The sequence below is a fragment of the Merops nubicus genome, unplaced genomic scaffold (assembly GCF_000691845.1).
Source record: "Merops nubicus isolate BGI_N331 unplaced genomic scaffold, ASM69184v1 scaffold18186, whole genome shotgun sequence".
Lineage (NCBI taxonomy): Eukaryota > Metazoa > Chordata > Aves > Coraciiformes > Meropidae > Merops > Merops nubicus.
This window is the reverse complement of record NW_008617173.1, coordinates 134651-155535: the sequence shown is the minus strand read 5'-3', so window position 1 is coordinate 155535 and position 20885 is coordinate 134651. Positions and strand designations below refer to the sequence as shown.

General features: G+C 38.4%; 1 protein-coding gene across 1 annotated transcript in view; it reads right to left on the bottom strand.

Annotated features, from left to right (window-relative positions):
• The window catches only part of SUPT3H (suppressor of Ty 3 homolog (S. cerevisiae)), a gene marked incomplete at its 3' end in the record, with an annotated part of 211110 nt that overhangs the window by 64993 nt on the left and 125232 nt on the right, over positions 1–20885 (bottom strand). Inside the window, exon 2 of the mRNA XM_008943067.1 lies at positions 18306–18390. Within this exon, the coding sequence (XP_008941315.1) occupies positions 18306–18390 (85 nt within the window). The remainder of the gene's footprint in view (positions 1–18305; positions 18391–20885) is intronic.

Below are 20885 nucleotides of genomic sequence, written 5' to 3'. Positions count from 1 at the left end.
TCCTTTGCTCTGATGACTTCAGCAAAGGAAGGAAACAAACTTGTCCTTTAACTGCTCCAGAGAGACAACTCAGACAGAGATAATAATCTGTCCAGTGTAAGGACTTAGCCCATACCCATAAACATCTCATTGTTCCTTAACGGAACATAGAGGGAGTTAAGCACCTATGTGATCAGAGGGCTGGAGCACCTCTCCTGTGAAGACAGTTTGAGAGAGTTGGGGTTGTTCAGCCTGGAGGAGGCTCTAGGGGGACCTTATAGAGACCTTACACCACCTGAAAGTGGCCTACAAGAAAGCAGGGAAGGGTCTATTCACACGGGTCTGTAGTGACAGGATGAGGGGTAATGGCTTTAAGCTAGAAAAGGGGAGATTTAAGGTTAGACATTAGGAAAAAGTTCTTCAATACAAGGGTGATAGATCACTGGAACAGTTGCCCAGAGAGGTGGTGGAAGCCCCATCCCTGTGGATATTCAAGGTCAGGCTTGATGAGGCTCTGAGCAGCTTCACCCAGTTGGAGATGTCCCTGCTTATTGCAGGTGGGTTGGACTTGATGACTTTTGGAGGTCCCTTCCAACCCAAACATTCTATGATTCTACAATTCTATGATTTCTGCCAGGACTGTCCACTGACATCCACCCCTGAGCTTGCCTAAACTGTGTGCCACTGTGGCATCACTTTAGTAGGGCTGGAATGTTCAGAGTCTGGCCTGTCACCTAACAGTTGACTCCCTGTGAGGATGTTATCCTCTAGATAACTTCAAGAAACACTGGGAGCACTGAGTTCTGCACAAAATTAAAAAGTAGGGGTCACCCCACTTAAACAACAGATATGGAGGTGAAGACTCCCTAAAGTGAGTTCCTTGTAGATCATCACCTGGAGCCATCACTGAAGAGGCAAGTTGAATTCCTTCCTCCAGCCAATGGAGATCCCAATCTGACTCTCTCAGCCCTCAGGGTAGTGCTCAAGCCAGGAGCAATCAGCAAGGCTGTGGAAGGGAGATCTGCACCCCTGTCCCGGGATTACACGTGCACACAAGGATTTGATATTCACTGGATCTGAGGAAGAGTAAGAATGATCCCACATGCTAGTGCTGAGGGGGTCTGGTTAAGACAGGGTAGCTCCAGGTTAATACTGCTACAGTCAGAATTGCTTGTGCATGTCCTTTTATGGGGCTATCTGAGAACACAGGAGCAGGGCTGTAATTAGAGCAGTAATTACAAGGAAAACCAGTGAAATCTACAGGTTTAACTTACTCATCATCACTTGTTATTGTCTCTCTCTAAAATACCTGACTTTGTATGTTCAAGTGATTAAAGGTGTTAAAAGCACACACTTTTATGGAATAAATATGTTAGATATATGCATTAAGATGAGAGAAGATTTCCATCTCACTGAAAATACTGTAAGTGTCAACAGCTACCTCAGAAACATTGGTCTGCCTGCCCATCCCATCAGCTCAGCCCTTCAGTACCTAAATGGGGCCTACAGGAAAGATGGGGATGAACTCTATCAGGGATAGAGTGTAATGACAGGATGAGAGGTAATGGCTTTAAACTGAAAGAGGGTAGAGTGAGATTAGATGTAAGGAGGAAATTATTCACAGTGAGGGTGGGGAGGCACTGGCACAGGCTGCCCAGAGAAGCTGTGGATGCCCCATCCCTGGAAGTGTTCAGGACCAAGTTGGACGGGGCTTTGAGCAACCTGATCTAGTGGGAGGTGTCCCTGCCCATGGCAGAGAGGTTGCAACTAGTAGACCTTTAAGATTCCTTCCAACCCAAACCGTTCTCTGATTCTTCAGTTCAGAGGTTTGCAATGGGAATTTTGGGATAGAATTCAGCTGGAGAGTGAGACCTTAAATTATATATATATGTATAATCTATGTAGGTGTCTAAGCTCCCACACAGTAAAAGGAGCCTGAGGGCTATTCTGGTGACTGGACAGGAGACAGATATTTATAGAGCTGAAGAGTTGAATCTGCTCCAGTGGCTACAGTGGGTAAGCAACTACATTTTCCATGAGGCTGCTTGGTCTTCCCAGAAGCGGTTGTGACATCACTGTAAGAGCAGAGGTGTTCAGGGTTTCTGCAAAAAGGCATGGCTATCTACAACAAATATGCTACAGATGAGTTTTTTGAACACACAGAATGACAGGTCTACAGTCAGCAAAACAGACAGAAAGAGATCTGCAATGCAGTGCTCTTGAGTTGATTCAAGCCCACCTTATGGAGTTCACAACTCTTTGCAAAGGCTGGTTTGGAGTTCCAGCTCATCTACCTACTAAATACTAATAAAAATTAATTAAAGTGTTTCCTGCATCTGAAAACAGTAGCAGCTCTTGCAAAAGCACACAGTTATGTCTCCAGTACTTATATTACTGAAGCACTTGGAAGCTTAATAAAACTTTAGATTTGCAATGGGTTGTGACAGGTTAAAATTAACATCCTCCTAAGGCAATTGCTTAGAAGTAAGGAACTGGCAAGACACAGGCTATTTTTCAACCAGAGAGGCATGTTTCTACTGACAGTGACAGAAACATTTCCACAAAATAGCCTCCTGCTGTCTCCAGCAGCAATGAGACGTGCTGCACACCCCGGCGTCACGGCACGGCGTTGCCCTTACAATATGGAATGTAGGCTGCGTGTCAACCATCCTCCATAACCGCACCACATCTACAGCTTTTGTAGAACATTAAGTCTTTGTTAGACTAACTGCTGAAGGGCCTAACTGCCCCTAAACCCATCCTCAAAGCCTACCCCAAAACTATCCAACTCAATATGACATGATAAAGAAGGATTTGATACAGGAATCCATCTAGACATATCTCTTAATATCTTCTGTGTCTACAGACAGGGTAAGGTCTGCAGGAGCTGTAGTTAGCAGATAAGGGCAAAATAAATAATAACATTTATGAAGAAGGAACATCCCATTCCCCCAAACAGGTGTATATACATTCTCACCACAAACACACATATAAAATGCAAAATGGTTAGATGTAAACCTTTATTCCCATGATTCTGAGCAGCTCTTTCAATCACACATAGCCCTGCAAGACAGTCTTAAGTAGCCTAGCTGGCTTAGTTATATTAGACCATAGTTATACCAAAACATCACAACAAGGGCCTGGAATCATTTGAAGTCCTCAACTTGAAATTCTAATATCTTCAAAGCTGCTACATTCAAGTCGCTTTTAGATTTCCTTATTCATTTTCATCATACATTTATGCAGTTATCTATTATTTATATCCTAGCAGCACACAACAATATGTTGCTGATACTGGTGGGTCACAGGATTTCAGTGTTGGCCATCACATAGTCATGTAGAAAAGGACATTGTCATGTAAAGGTTACAGTCCAGGATGACGGATACCAAACGAGAGAGACACACACAAATGTAACATGAACAGTATCAGTGGCAGAAATTCAGCTGCTACACACATTCCTGCAGGTATTAGAACAGATGGGAAGTTTAGTAAGAATTTAGGATAAGCCAGTATTTGCTTTTTGGAAAAGAAAGTGGCTTTTCTTCATAAGCATGTATAGCAGAAAAGAAACTTTACAATACTGACCTTATTCTAACAGAGAAGTTTGACACAATTTTTTTTAATAAGGCCACCAAATCATGATGACAGATTATAGCAGAGAACTGTGACAGGCTTCAAACATGCAAATGTGTAGTATTGATCCAAAAAGTCCACTGACTTTTTTTTGGGGGAAAAGAAAGAACTTTTTTTTTATATGATTAGCTTTTCAAAAACTGTCTTAATATTAAATTATGAAGAACAAATGGAGTGAGAAGAAAGCTCTCCTTAAACATGGAACATTGTTCTTTCTCTCTAAGCAATACCAGAGGATGGCACATGCTAAGGAAAATAAATCCATCACTAGATCAGACCACCAATAGATATATTTAACACTGAATCACATAATCTGTTCAGACAACACTTTGCTGCATTTGGTATTGTACTAGAAGAATGTAACAGATTTAAACTTGTAAAAGGTTTTAGGCATAGAGTTTCAAATAACTTTTTGTAAATCATGTAGTTCACCATTAATATGAATTAATGACCATTAAAATTGAAAAAAACACAAAGCAGTGAAGCTTTTATGAGACCTCGCAGCTACAGCTGAAAGCAAAATATTTTAAAAAATTATGCTAAATTTTTGAACTAGAAAACATCACTATTAAGTATTATTTTAGATTAAATGTACATGTACAATATATGAATAATCATGAGCACTGGTCAGTACCTTGAAAAGAAATGTTTTTCCATTGGAAAAATCATATTCCTTGAAACAAACAATTTTGTATGCAGGTACTGAGCAATAATTCACAGGTCTATGTTCAAGATCATAGAAACAATGACATCAAAAGGTGTATTCAACAGTCTTCTGTTATGACACTCACTCAGCATATAGGACACTCAGTTTCAAGTTTATCTTCCTCCACCAAGCTGAAACTTGAACATTGGTCTTTCCTCTCCAACACTGTTGTCCTACCCACTGGACTACTGCCTAGGTAAGATTCCTCTTCACCTCCATAGATTTTACAATTTTTTATATTTTGTCTTTAATTTTAAAGTAAAATTTAATTTAAAAAAATACGTTTTTAAAAAAAAATGCTTTTAGTTTCGTTCTGATGAAAAAGTAAAACAAATGTCAAAATCTCTAGATTTTTCAGGAAATGGAATTCTTGTCTTCCAGCCAGACACAGTAAGTAACTATAGAGACCTCTGAGCAAGACATGAACCCTGAAATGCTTGAGCAAGAGCCTGAATTTTAGGCTTGCAGTGTTTGACTGCATTAGAAATCAGGCATCATTGGAATCAACTTTAACAGTAATATGATAGAAATGCCACCACCTCCTATTGTAACTGCTGCCATACATAGAGATTTGATGGAGTTTCAAATGTATGGATAAATACTGGAAAAGGACCAAAACGAACACAAAGGAAATTCAAGTCCTAAAAGCTATACTTAAGCAATCTGAAAGGCTTGCTTGAAACCTGTTAAAGGAAGGAAATTCACAGTTAAGACTGAAAATCCTGGCAGAAACTCCAGCCTTTAAATACATATATTGCTTTGCAGAAACAAAAAAAAAAGGGTAGGCGAACCATACAAATCAAGACCACAGTGTCAGAGTGGATTTCCAGTTTTAACTCTGATTTGTGACATATTAGAGAACACTTTATTTCATTCTGTTTCCATAAAGTTGTAGCTTTCAGATGGACAGGCCAAGAACAGTCAAAGTAGCTGAGGGTTTATTACAGAAGGAAAATCACTACCCTACTTGAGGTAGCAAACTGACTTCTTGCTACAGATCCACTAAAAAAAAAAAAAAAAAAAAAAAAAAAAAAGGAAAAGGGAAAAAAGGAAGCAGTACTTCCAGGAGTCACAACACTAGATTTAACAGCATTGTCTTTTCCAGTATAAATTTTCTTCATAGTTCTAGTACTTCCAACAGCAATATCAATCCTGTTATTGTGTTCTGTGCTTATATTTCAGAGCAATTCCTGGTAGCGTACACTGAACTTTGATTAGGCATTTATACATAATTCTTTCAAAAATAGGACTTGATTCAATAAATAATTGTATAAATATGCACATAAACACATACATGCACATCCATTTATATGTATATATTTAAAAGCTTTCCTGAACAAAGGGCAAAATTAGTTCAGAATCAGAGATACTGCTCAGATGACCTCTTGAGGCTCCTTCCAGCACTTCTACAAGGTTCCGGACTGAAATTCCAGAGCAATCAGGGTAAAAATGTGTCATTAACCAAAAGGAAATGCTCAATTTTTAGCTGGCGTGCCACAGGCTCAGCGTGTAGAGAGGCTGAGGATCAGCCTGGGTAGTGCAGACTCAGAACAGGCAGAGTAGATCCTCAAACAGGTGTCAAAACCATTACACATTTTTAAGCAAGCCGTCAGGCTCACTTTTCACATGTGAACGGGAATGACAGTGAAACTCAGACTAGTGTGAGGATTAACAAGTGATTATTGCAAAGTGCTTTGAAGACAGCAGGTGCCAAAGAAAAAATGCTGAGCATTAGTGGGATAACTAATAAAAATTGTTAGGTAGAAGGAGGAAGAATCAAAGGCAAACAGGGGTACCACAGAAATCCAAGACATCTGGGGAGGAGAATCGGTGTAATAAAATGAAAACAACCCAAACCCGTGTTATTTGGCAATCCCACATGCAAACCACTTGAACTCTACACTTCTGGAGCTTATGTCATCATTGAGCCACCACCTTCCCACTTCCAGAAAGCTGCCATTTAGAGAACTAATATTTTAAAGCCCACTGTAAAGCTGTAGAGGAGCAGCTATTCAAGAAAAAGCCTATCAGATTAAGTCACTAATTGCATCCCCAGAAATGAATACACCTTCTCCAGCATTTGTAAGAGGGGATGTAGAAAACCACAAATGCTCCTCAAGACTTCAAGAAGCTTGGGTATATTTGGAGAATGCAAGCTTTCAGGGTACCAAAGAGACGACACTTGCTTGTAGAACATCATCTACAGATCTCCATAAAACCCACAAACTCCCTCATTAACAGTTACAGAATGATTAGTGTTTGTATCAGGCCGTTTTAATTACTTAACAATTCAGAGTTCTACCTTAAAAAGCAGCTTTGTGAAACTGCAGTAGTTGCAGAATATTTTACTCCTGGGCTTGATAAAACACTAAACCAGAAACTGTTTTAAAATAACTGCCTGCCACAGCACTTTTAGCCAACTTTTGCACCTGGTGCTGAGAGAAAAAGCCAAGTGAACTTTCACTCACTTGTTGCACGTCAGCTTCAATGTGATGTCTTTCTTCTGTTGTGTTTGGGTTTCTAACTGGAAGAGACAAGCAAGCTAAACTAGCAGCCAATCAATCGCCAAATTCTAAGAATGCAATAAAATTTGATACCAATAAATCTTTTCTTTTAACAGCCAGAAGAGATTAACAAAGTTATTTGAAATTTTATCCTCTTCTGTTCCTTCAATAGGATGATTACCTGACAATCCCATTGAATCAAAAAGCAAAATTAAAAGAGACACAATTAAGCTTGTGTATACATAGGAACAGGATATGCATTTATGCATATCCCTAGTAGGTCCTCCATTATTTATTAGCCTTGATGTATTTTTCTTCCTCTTACAATAAAAGTTATTACACCTTTGGATTGTCAAATAAAAATCCAATTGGCTGAGACATAGAACATCAATATAAAATAGCTTTGCACAGCTTCCCTCTGAACTACAACTACTTGATTTTTTTCAGCTCTGCCATTTGTTTTGTGACATGAGGGAAATCTACTTTGTCTTCTTTGTACTTTAATTTCTCATCGGTGAAGTGGTCCAATTTTTCCTCTGAATTGGAATAATGATGGCACAATGTAGGATGAAAACAGCAAGCGATGTAAGAACATATCCAAAAACTAGAGATTTAAAAAAACGCAGTTACTAAGTATTGGGAAAATGGCTGCTAGGAAGAATATCTGGTGAGTATATTGAAGTTGATACTCTAGTATCAGGCTGTACAGGTGCTGGTTATTGGTCTATGTATGTGCATGTATGCTTACACATCTGTGACATCACAAAGATGTTTGCATGCAGACTTCCACATTTGTGGTGATGTCCACAGAAGACACAGAACATTCCATTTTACCATGAACTCTTCACTGAAATGTAGAATCTCTCTCCCTTTCTTCTTAGTCCTCTGCTCTTTCACAGTGACACCAGTGACCATGTTCCACCTGCTTCATCACTAGCCACCTACTTTCTCTTGCCTCATCTGAGATTCAATTTGAGAGCAACACATCTGTTGACTCTCACTCCATTTACTATTTCTTGATAGTTTCCCTGTCACCAGCACTTAATGTTCCTGTAAAGCTACTTCCCAAACTCATTCTCCAGACCAGCCCTTCTGCAAGCTTCAATGCACCAGCCACAGTTTCACTTTCAAACCCCTATGCCTCTTATTTCAACTATTCCCATTCTTTTGCTATTGAATATTTTGAGAGTGTGTCATGGGATCCTCTTCCAATCTACTTCCAATACCAGTTTCCATCTTTCTTCATTCCACTTCTTCAAACAACTCTGCTGATCTCAGGCTTCCTATTCCTCATTAGCAATCTGGGTTCCTCTTTTAGCTCTGTAATTTTTCTGCTACAACAGAGAATTTATGTACTCCCACAAAGCTGCAACTAGTTTTTGTTCCTGAACACCATTCTCTTGTCATGAATCTCTGGCCTTTTTCCCAACTCTGACCTACTTCAGTAGATGCATCATATCCTGCCTACTTAGTTTTCAACTTTTTTTTTCTCTCTAGTGCTTCTGCTCAAGGTGTACAGATGTCCTCAGCCTGTACTCTCTTTTAAAGAAACCATATCTCAATCCAGCCTGTCTCTCCAAATCTTTTCCCATTTCTTTCTCTCTCCCTTCATCTGTAAAATAAAACATAGAACACACAGTTTCCAGCTAATGCACAGACTTCCCCTCTTCTAATTCTGTCTTGAATCAGCTCCACCTTGACTTTTAATAAATCCCATCCCTTAAAACTCTTCATTTATGGGACATTATGTGCCCCTTCCTGGCCAGAATTTGGGCCTCCAGTATTTCTTTATTTTCTCTGACTTTTCTGCTGATTTTATCATCTCCTTTTGCCTTTAGAGAAGTTCCAATTATTTCCCCCTTCCCTTTTTATTCACCTCACCCTGAAAATAGATGCCTGAAAAGTCAAATAAAGGATAGCCTACAAGTAACTGTTCTCTCTATGTCTCCAATAAGCTGATAATTTCTCCATTAATTATGCACACTGTGACTGGTTCACAGGAAGACAAACTACTGATAGGCAGCAACATAGTATAGTATCCAATATGCCATGTGCACACAGAAAAGTACAATGCCTTTACCCAAGATATAAGAAAATGGGCAGTCTAATTTGGTAGGTTACATAATGTAATTTAAAGGAAGAGTGTATGAAACCAGAACTATCTGAGTTTGGGAATATTTATGTAAATCACAGATACAAGCACCACATGGAGTCCACTGTGCTTAACAGCTGTGTTGGAAATGAGATTGACTGCAATGCATATACTTTTTTGAAAGCATCATCCCTTTACAAATTGGTACAGAGCTCCTGCCATGCTTTCTCAAATTTATTTCCAATATGCCCCTCTCTGACCAAGCCACTAACTCCATCACTTCATGCAAAAAAAAAAAAGCTTTGGACCAGTCACACTTATCTTTTAAAACACCAGTTATCTTAATGGCATGAGAATCTACAGATTTTACAGGCAATGGGTTTGGAAGGCCAGAGACATCCCTGGAGGGAAAGCCTCAGCCTACAGCAGTAGAATTTAACTTTAACAGCTGGCTAATACAGTATATCCAAGTTTATGGGAAGAGAATGTTTTTATGGTCATATTATAAATTGTTCAAACATTGGGTAAGAACTAAGGGTTTCCTCAAGAGGAGACCATCCCCTAGGTGGGTATTCAGTGATTCAGCACTGCTACCTGGTTTTCTGACAAGGCAAGGTAACAGGTATATAGGAAGCTTCAAACACATATAACTTGGTGCAAAAGGGCAGCTTTTTGATACACCTACAGGAAAAGTCATGAGAAGAAAAAGGGAAAAATGATCAAATCAAGGGCAAGTTTAATATGCATTTTCTCTTCCTGAATATTTTTCACATTTCTATGGAACCTGTCACTAAACCATACAAATTCATTGATGCTTTTAGATAGAGAGAGACAAAATCCCTAATACATTATCTTAAATGCTGAAAAATCTCCAGTTATCATACAGCAAAGTCACAGGTATAAGAGTTAGAGGGTAAATTTAACTCTGTCATTTGTCATCTTTGTCAGGAATTGGTTACAGTCTATACTTGGATTGCTCCATTTATTTTCAAGTCTGAAAATAAGAGATAAAAGACTATTTGTGATAGCTTTTGTGTACAAGTTATTTTCTGTCCACTCAAGGACTGTGCTACCATCAACTCTCCTATCAGGTAGAATTTTTGGCTTGAAGATAAAAGAATACAGAAGTAAAAAGCATTGACATCTCCCACAATTAAATAAATACTGGTCTAAGGCCTTCAGCTGTTATCACTGTTTTTGTTGGCCAGTGACACTCAGACACACAAAAGAGTTGTAGTTGACAAAACTAAAGCACTTCAATTTTAAGATACATTCTGCAGCACTTCAAGAAGTAAAATCACTTTAGCCAAGTTTTCCAGCCATGGTGTACTATTTGTACTTTCAAAGTAAAAGTGGTTTGAATGATAGTAACACCTTTGCCTTCAGTTCCTGTTTCCATTTGCAGAAGGACAGAAATGGAAGATGTTGACAAAGGCGGAGAACTTCGGTATCGACAGTTATCTATTAATAATGAAGTGCAGTATTAGAAAGTCAAGACCTCTGAACACTAGGTGTCAGTGTAAGAAATGGAAAAATATCAAAAACCTGTTGTTTCCAATCAGGTGGATTAGCTAAGAAACCAGAACCAGCTGTGACCACATTTCCTTGTAACTGCATAACACTGTTAACAAGCCAATCTTCCTAAAAAAAAAGTTATTCTGAAACTATCAGGTCTGCTTGAAATCAGATAAGGTGATTTAAAAGCTACAATGAATTTGCTCTGTTAAACACTCTGAGATGACCTTCAAGGTTTATGAGTTACACATAAAGACCATGCAGAATTTTACACTATCTTTTTTCACCACAGGTATCCATAAATCAGTTTGTGTCTTTCCAACCTTAACGTTTACAGTTTTGTTTGACAGAATCAATGCAAAATGAAATCTCAAAAAACCACAGGAGTGCCAAAAGTCACAGAGGGGAGATGTCTCTCACTTTGCCTAAGAAACCAGATTTTAAATGGATGGCCACAATGTTACATAACTACATTAGGACATAAAAAGTCCCATCTTTGAAGATGCCCATTTATCTTCCCTGACACAAATGATGATCTGGCATCATTATCTCAGGTATAGAAAAAGATGCTTGTGTGACTTTATGTAATTTTTTCAGGTGAATCCACTCAGGATTTCAGAAGAAAAGCAGAAAGAATGTTACCATCTGCCAGGCAAGGTCAGTCAACATGTCTGGACAACCCTTTGAAACAAAACAAGTAAGATGATAATAAAAATAATGAAACCCCCTATAGTTTATTAGATTCTGGGGCTGATTTCAAAGACACAGATGCTTTTGGAAATCAGCTTTGGGTCCATCTTCCTAATCACACAGCCACGTGTTGCACACCATTGATAAATTTCAGATTCTTTTAATTTAGTTTCCTAATTGCTGCCACAATCAGACTACTAGATGAGATGGGTCTTTGTGTGCAGATATGGACTGTACACACATGTTCATATGCTCATAACATTCAATTCTAATCATACAAAGTAGCTGAAGGAAGAATGAAGCCCTGAATATCAGTCTTCCATTTGACTTCTAAAGCTTGGGATGTAATCATGATTTTGCACAGATGAAAGGATTGTTTCTTCATTTCAGCCCCACTAAATGACTGGAGACATTTTTTAGGCTCTGCCAAAAATACTCTTGGCAAAAACCTGTTCAGTCATAAATGCTTTCAATAAAGGAGAGTAGAGCATAAAAACATTGACAAAATCTTGATTTATCAGAGTTCATCATATTGTACAATAAAAAATCTGATGATTACACTTCAACTTCTTAATTTTTTAATTTGTTCTTTTCTAAAGAGCTAATCACTAGAATTTTGGAGGGCTCCAGAAAACTGACACCAATATAAGCAGCCAACACACCCTGGATACAATGCATCTGTACATCAAATGTCTCAGTTCACCTAATCCAAGATTTTAGTAGCTATTAATCCATGCTATACTCATATATATATATAAAAATATTTAAATATATAAGTATATATAAAAAATAAATGGGGGATGTATTTGTATTTTGAAAACTCAAGCCGGGTGCAGCTTATCAGTTGATTCTGATAAAAGCTCCAGAAGCCAAGGCAAATGAGTAAATACATATTTAAGAATGCCGTGGATTCCACAGGCCCCATCTGTGAAAACCCATCCATATTTAATTCCCCTTGCTAAGCAGCCTAAACACGTTACCATCTATGTAAACATGTTAACCATCTGACATGTTAAGGGTGGAAAAAACAGACCTGTACATATAGACGCATACAACACATACAAATCTATGTCATTGCTACTAAAGGCCCAAAGACTGATAAAGAAAATCAGGTAATGCTGGGATTATAGCTGCCTGCACTAACTTCATATTTTATATGCACTACAAGACGGTCTTTAAACATTGATCACATTGGTTTTTTTCCATTCAATCTAGTCAATTGTTGGGTGTTTTTCTTCTTTCTTATTGAAAACATTGCTACCATTATGTACTCTCTTAGTCCTTCCCCTTTTCTCATCAGTGAAGTCTGTCATCACTGGATGCTGAGCAGCTTCTCTGCATGACCAGGCAAAAAGCAGCAGCTCTGTCTCATAGCACATGTTGACTCAGTAAAAAGATCCATGGGAAAGAAAACATCTGACAAAGTACTTTCTCATCTTAAGAGAAAGCACAGACAGAGCCCAGAAGCCCTGACTGAGACTCCTGAACTTTTCCCTGATGTAGATTCTATGCTTTAGAATAAATACAGAACCATCAAGGTTGGAAAAGACCTCCAAGATCAACCCAACTCTACCATGACCACTAAACATTGTCATGAAGTACCATGTCCACACAGTTTTTGAACACCTCCAGGGATGGTGACTCCACCACCTCCCTAGGCAGCCTGTTCCAGTGCCTCACCACTTCTTCAGTAAAGCATTTCTTCCCAATACCCAATCTACACATCCCCTGGCAAAACTTAACCCCACCTCCTCTCATCCTATTGCTAGTTACTTGGAAGAAGAGATCAACCCCCACCTCACTCCAACCTCCTTTCAGGTAGCTGTAGAGAGTGATGAGGTCTCCCCTCAGCCTCCTTTCTCCAGGCTGAACAACCCCAGCTCCCTCAGCTGCTCCTCATAAGCCATGTTCCCCAGACCCTTCACCAGCTTCGCTGCCCTTCTGTGGACCTGCTGAAGTGTCTTAATATGATGAAGGGTCTGATAGTCTGATATGTCTAAATATATGTCTGAATAAAATGAACAAGTAGCAGCTAACGTTAAGGTAGAAAACTCAGGATATGTCTTTTCATAAAATTACCAGCAAAGAAAAGGCAAGACTTCATCAAAAGTCAGAGAAAAGACTTCATTGTTTTTAATTTAAATTTTCCATAAAATGTCTCTTTAAAAGACATTTCATAATACTCTAATATTTTAAAGATTAAATGCTGTCCATTCAGACAAGTAAACTAAAGTCAAGTGCTTGCTAACGAAGGAACAGTAGAAAAGAATTAAAAGAAGATTTTTTTTTAACATGAAATAGAGAAAACAGTATCTTGTGTCTGATGTGGGCTGTTTTAAACCAGTGTCATCTTCATCTGCAAATGACAGGCACACTGTCACTGAGCTTCTTTGGTACAGGACAAATAGGATCTGCTCTCTCTAGAATGGCAGTGAATGGGTGGAGTCTATTCAAAGTTTTCCACTAAAAAAAAAAAAAAATAGAAAAAAATATACTCAGGATGAAGAAGCCTACTCTAAACTGTTTTGTAAATTGAACAAAAAAGTTTTTTGAAAAACAGCCTGTCCTTTTAGAGCCACACAAAAATATTTCAAAAAATTAAACTATAACAATCATTCAAAATGAATTTTGAGAAGAGCAACGTAAAAATTAATGTCGAAGATGCTATTTCCATTAAAGAAGTAAAATGAGAAGAAAAAACTTACTCCTACCAATGCAATAACATAATCTAAATATTGACCATATTTAAATGATGGAAACTCACAGGAAATAATCAAGTCCCTTCTCTTCTTTTCCATCCCACGTGGGAGATGCTAATAAATGCAGGTACCCAGGGAATTTTGTATATTACAGCCTTATTCCCCTGTCTGATTTCTTCCAGGGCAGGTGTGCCACGTGTTTGCTGCAAACGCATGCGTGTTGTTTCATTTACTCTACAGCAGGAGCAGAGTGAACAGCCGAAGGACTTTTCCCAGATGTTTTTTGGGAGCTCCTTTATCCCCTGCTCTAAACACAGAGCGTGTTCCGGCTGGCCGAGCTGGGCAGACACCCTGGGACTGAGCACAGAGGCGGAATGTTTAGTTAGCCAGAAGATTGTTTCCATCCTGTGATTCATTAGGTCCCTGTGGTACCCTCGACTTCCTTTATTTTGCACAATTACAAATTATATTAGTTTGTCTTATTTTGATAACCCCTCTAATTAATGTCCTGCACAGGAAGCTTTATTACTGTTTTAAAACAGGCTCGTAAAATGAGGACTTTTCCCGTTACTGGGGTGGCATAAGTGACAGTTACATATAACTTGGGATCATGAGGGAACAGTGCTGCACACTGTTTGTTTCTATCAGTGGGCAATTTCTGTTAATGAATGAGCTAGCTTCAAGTCTTTCTATTTTAGAAGGAATGTCAGAAATTCTACAATTACATATATAAAAGTTACAAGTCTGACCGTTCAAAAACTCCATAAACAAACCTGGAACTGTTTGATTCCAGAACAGCATAGAGGTCACATACATTAAAAGGACTAATCCAGTTTGTGAAGGAATAATGAGTGTGATTTGGTTTCAAACAAAGCTGTAGGAGTAGGCTGTAAAGAGCCAAGGAAGCTCTATCTTTGCTCCTGTTTAAATCTTCATTTTTTCTACCACACTCTCCCATTGCCATTTAGCTTTTCTCTGGATGGGCAAGTGAAGGTGACACTTGTCCCCCTTCTCCTCTCTTTTTAAAGTGCAATAAAACAGTTAAAAGCTGCAGGAATAAAGCTGGTAAGCAAAGAAAGCACACTATGTTCATCCAGAAAACATGCAATCTTTTGAAAACATAAAATTCATTATGATGGTGATTAAGTACTTTGCATTTCCTATCATTACACATGTCCTTATGCTTATCTCTGTATTTTCACCATTGCTCCTCCTAGTTGTGGCAAATGACTGCCCAATCTTTATTTAAGTCCCTACCATAAAAGCAATTTAACCCACAGGGAGGATTTACTGTTACTCAAGTTACTCAGGACTTCCTCTGCATCTCACTGTAAGTGTTCTACCTATGAATTACTACCACAATTTAAGACAATCTACACATTACAGTATACATTATTCACCTCCTGACCTGTGTTCTCTGCTTTGGTTGAGCCTAAAGGACTAAAGTTCAGATCTAGTGCCAAATAATCAAATTCTGTGAAAGCAAATGTCTGTACTACTACTATCACCATACTCTGCACGCCTAGAGAGCAAACTGCTGGTAGTTCATTCTGATAATAAATGGCCAGTTGATCCAGCCTCAGCACGAGGAAGGTAACTCCTTATCAGCCTTTTTGATTGAAGTAGTACAACATGACATTAATGTTTATTAGACTTTGAGCATGACATCTGAAGTATGAACATGGAGCCACAGCCCTATCAAGAGAAGACATTAAGAAATCTTTAGTTTTTACCATTAGTCTAATAATACTGTATTTTCCTACGATCCAGCCCAGCACGACAGAAATTCTGGGTGGAGATGTTCAAGGTGAGGAGAGACTTTCCCTCTTTCTTTAAACATTACATGAAATAATTTCCAGATGCTTTTACATCTGTGTATGTGCAAGACTTCAGCTATCTTGATGCCAAACCTCTCAATGGTAGTTTAATAACCAAGAAAAAATCCTATTCCATCTCTCTTACTTACAGCCTCTGTTTCTTGACAAAGTGCTGAATATTATTGATTTGTCCTAAAACAGAAACTTTGAGTTGTCTTTGGAAGGGTCTGAACAGATATTAACAGATTATTATAAAAAATGATGCTTCAAAATCTTACTGCACATGCAAATTGTACTGGATATGATGAAAGAATGAATTAAAGGAGGCCTTGTTCTACTCCAAATGGTAAGTAATTTAAAGGCTTGTCCCCTTCTGATTAACTCCTTTTACATTCCCTGTTGAACATTTTTGTAGACAAAATTTTCCTTGTAACTGACATTATTACTTGTGCTTAACCATAAAGAACAATATAGCCTTGATTGGAATCTCTAGTTTTTGCACACATAAACAAATGCAGTTTTAGAGGTTATATGAAGGCTTTTATAAATATGTATAAATCAATTATTAAAACACTATCAGTCAACAGTGAATTTGATTTCAATATAAAACTTGAATTCATTGTGCTCTTCAAACAGATGACGATCCAACAAAAAATTGACACAACTTTCTCATTCTAGGGTGGGATTTTATGGCTTTATATTTCTTGATATACAAATAACAGAACATTTAACAAAACATTACTTTATATGCAAAAAAAAAAAAATTTCAAACTCACACTAGCATTCTGACAGAAATTGGATGGAATTTATCTTTGAAATTCCATGCTTACATCCTAGATATTCAAACATCAACAAGCCACCAAAGGATTCATTTATTTGTCAGCTGAGGGAATAAATTCTTCAAGAGATTCATCTCATCCACCTTGGAAACTAATTTTAGGATGATATGAATCATGCTCTGGAGATGTTCATTTTCATTGTCACATTGGTATGTAGTTTTAGCAAAGTTTAGCTTAATGTAAAGCAGTGTGCATATTGTTCAAAACACACCAAAAAATGGATCATAAAATGCGATACAGAGTTTGAAGTCTGCTTTTCAACAATTTGACTTGTTAGCGCCGTCATCTGCAACAGCAGCTGGACCTCATGAAGCATATGGTGGTTTGAAGCAGTGACCATGTAAATCTGTCCAAACCAGACCCTGATTTAACAGGGTTCAGATTAACTCTGAAAATAGGAAGCTGGAACTATAAACATGCAAGAAATCAAAAGTCAGCCAATCAAAGCTAATCATGCTGGCAACTTATCTTTTAATTCAGAAGTTCAAAACTTGACTTAATGAACAAGAACAAGCTCTTCTTACAAATGTTTGCTATGAAAGATGTATGTAACATGCCAGGTTTATTGCAGGCATAAAAGTAATTTCTATAGTTTAGTCTTATATATATCTTACGGATGGCAAAATGGATGTGAATTTTGAGGAGAAATCATTAAATTACACAATGAGAACTGTGTAGCCCATTAACAGTAGTAAAATAAGAAAACCCAGGTAGTGAGCAATAAATTTACATCTGCAGTCAGCGATAATTATACAAATAGCTTTTTTCAAGTACTGGATATATACCGACATGAACACCTACATTTAAGGTGAAAATTTAATAGAACTGCATAGTAGCAGCTCAATAAGGATGTGCAGTTATTAAACATGACAAATGTGCAAAAATCCCTATCAGAAGTCAGGAGCATGTAAAAAAGCTCCTGATTTAAGAGTTCTGACATGTGAATGTCAGAGGTCAAAGCAATGAGCTATTAAAGATACTTTCACTTCCTCAGAAATAAAGTGCTGTCTTGGGCTCAGAGGGGAAAGGTTAGAAAAGCTGTTTATCTGCTGCTCTGTTCCCATTCTTCCTTCTGTCAGGAAACCATACATGCTCCTACGCCCCACGTGGGGTTAACCCTGGGTCACGGCCATTCCCCAAGTAAGTGCCAGGCTTTGATTTCAGCACACAGACCACAGGGCTGCAGGTTGAGCCTTCTCCAAACGCAGGTTTTGATGTAAAGCTCAGCTCAGCTAAGTCTTGGTGAGATGTAAAAGCACAGACTCTTCACTGAGTTATCACTAAAGGAAGAGCAAAGCCACAGCCAATGGTTTGAATAAATTAAGGGGGTCCTTAACAAAAAGAAAACATTATTTTGTAGTAGTTAGAGCTAGAATAAGAATTACATGCCTGGAGCAGCATGTTTAACCAGTGGGAAACCTGTGGAGAGAGGAAAGAGGTTGTCCCCTCCCCAGGAGCCACAGGGCATGGTTGGGACAGACAGAAAGGAGCATAATAAGTAAAGAAACAACATCACAAAACCACCAGGAGACTGCAGAGACAGGGAGACACCACTGGGTTTTGGAGGTGTGAGTGGAAAGGAGCTATCAGGAGCTGGAAGGGCCCCTAGAGCGTTTGCTCCTACCCAGGAAGCCACCGAAGGATTGCTGTATGAAGTGCAGAGCTGAAGGAAAGCACCTGTCTGCAAAGAGTGGGCAGGAGGAGGTTTATTTATATTACATTTTAATGAAAAATATTATATATATATTAGATACAAATATTGTATCTGAAGATGTCATGTCATTTCAAGGTGTTTTAGAGTGAAGAGTATTTTCTAGGTTATTTTCTTACCAAATTTATCAGCTGAGTGTGGACGACGTCTTCCACCAGTACTGCAGTTTCATGGAGTGGCCTGCGAGCATCTCCTAAGGAAAACCTGAAAGAAAGAGGTTTATTGCAAGGTTATGAAAATCAGTTCAAAAGAAGCAAAGCAGGTGGTCTCCAGAAAAATAAGAAGAAAGAAAAATAATAAGAAAAAAAAATATGGATATCAACAATCATTGCTCCTGTATGAATAACAACAAACACACCTATATGTACTGAAATGGATCAGTCCACGGGGTGCAGGGAATATAAATCAAAGTTATCTGATTAAAGGAATAAAAGATCTGCATGAATGTGTACTAAAGCACCTGGTGAGAAAAATTGAAAGACTGAGGAAACAGAGGAAAATCCAGCCTGTAGGAACATTTGAAAAATGAGTAGGCAGAGCTGTAACGTGCACTACTAGGAGTAATTCTGTATTTTCAGTTCCTTTTTCTAACAAAATTACCAACCATCTATTTTAAAATGTAAAATGCTATTGGGTGTTCTATCCCAAATCTCAAAGCTAGTGCTAAGATACGGAAGGAACTACTATGAATTAAAAGCAAACATTTTTCTACAAAATAATACATGAAAGGCTCTTAAAGTCTGCGCTGCAAGATTAAATGACAGGAAGTCATAAAGAGAAGATAGTGCTCATTTAATACCCCAAACAAAAGGCAAAGCCACTCCAACAGGCATCATTAAATGAGAAATCATGACGACAGGCTTTCTACAAGGCTTTATCTTCTCTAATACCACAAGTTGATCTCTACATCTGCCTTTAGTCACCCAGCTAAAGCTGGGATTGCTCCTTTGATCTGGGATGGGCAGTGGCCACCACTGGCCTATTAAAAGAGACTGCTAGGTGCTGCAGACAATACGAACACTAGACCTTCAGTTTGTAGCACCTCTGACCCACTGCAGAGCCTGAGCATATCCCACACCATGCCCAAAAAGACCTATGAAATTATTCATCTGAAATTGGGATGGTGGGCTTCAGTTCCAGATCCAGGCAGAGTACAGGGGCATGCAATTTGAAACATCTAAGAGTTCTGAGTGGGGCAGACAGATGTAGTATTTGTTGGTAGCTGCACTCTTTCAGAGAGGCCACTGAAGACCCAGTGAAGGTCTTTTAGTGTCCAAAAGGACTGCTGGTTGCAACCAAACCCCAGCCCCCATCAGTCCAGCTCAGTAAGTCAAGAGAGTTTAAGCCCACCCTAAGCCCCACCTTCACCTGACTAGATGAAGTGTGGAGTGGTTTCTATGTGGCTTCCCTCATCACCTAAGGCACAGAAAGATGCTATATGTGTTAGTAGACTACTGTTTATTCTTTGCTTCATTTTCAGCTCAGTCCCACAGGGCAGAAACAGAACTGTAAGATTCTAGCTATGGCTGCTTGTTACACACACATATCAAAACCCTTCACAAACTTCATTGTGCTACACACAACTTTGAAACAATTTCTTAATGTAGCAACCAAAGTACCTATTCAAGAAAGATGCTCTAAGCAAGTAACCCTGGCTTTGCCTATTTATTCAGTCATTTTGGTCATTAGGATTCAAGAATACCAAAATCTTTCACCTGCTTTTATCTCAGTTGTTTTACTGACACAAAAAAGACAGACACCTTTATTTCCATGTTATGATGAACAGTATCAAGAACTGGCTCAAACATTGTCAGAGTATACATAGAATTTTGTCCTGCTACTTATGCATGAAGGACCAGAGAAACATGACTGTGATGGGACAAAGTATTGCTAAGAGAGCTTTGGAAAAATACAGTACTCCTCCTATCACATCAATTGTCTCATATATCCACAACTCTCCCTCTGTGGCAGCAAAACCTGTTGGTTTCCAAGAACTGTGGCAAAGAAAAATTAGCCAGTCATGGATAAATTACTCCAAGAAATTTGTTCAGTTGACTTCCTATGTCACCTATATGTAGTGCAAGGCTGGTGGAGAGCTATGGTCTATGACTGAATCTCTCAGTCAGAACAAACTCACTCAGGTCTGCTATCTGGTACCTGTACTTCAGCATTCTAAAACAGGCACAATATTTTGGAAAAAAAGTTATCCAACAGATGAAGTCACCTGAAAGCAAAGGAATTCATGAAATCAAAATCAATAGCCATTCCAAATGTTTACTGGTTGCTCTGCTTTTGGTCCCTCTGTGTCTGACCTTTGGCTAAAGTATTTTGTAAATTTAAAGCTGGTAATTAGGCTCAAATTGTTCTCAAAATGGTATCAATGGGGCCCCACTTTGGGTCACTGGAAATAGTTGATTGTTACATGCATATCAAAATTTAAAAAAACAAAACAACCCACTATTCCAGTCTTATATCATCAGAGTGAAAGAACTTGTTAGGCTTCCAAATATTTCCTCCAAGCATTTCTAAAAAACTGTTCTCTTTCCTCCAAAACCTGAGATTTTAAAATAAGAAAACTTGCATGTAAAATATATTCATTGTAAATTAAGTAATTTACAGACCAAAAATAACACTACAGTTTCTTATAGAAATAGTGAAATTTTATTTATAAGCAAGATTTAAATCTACATAGGTGATTG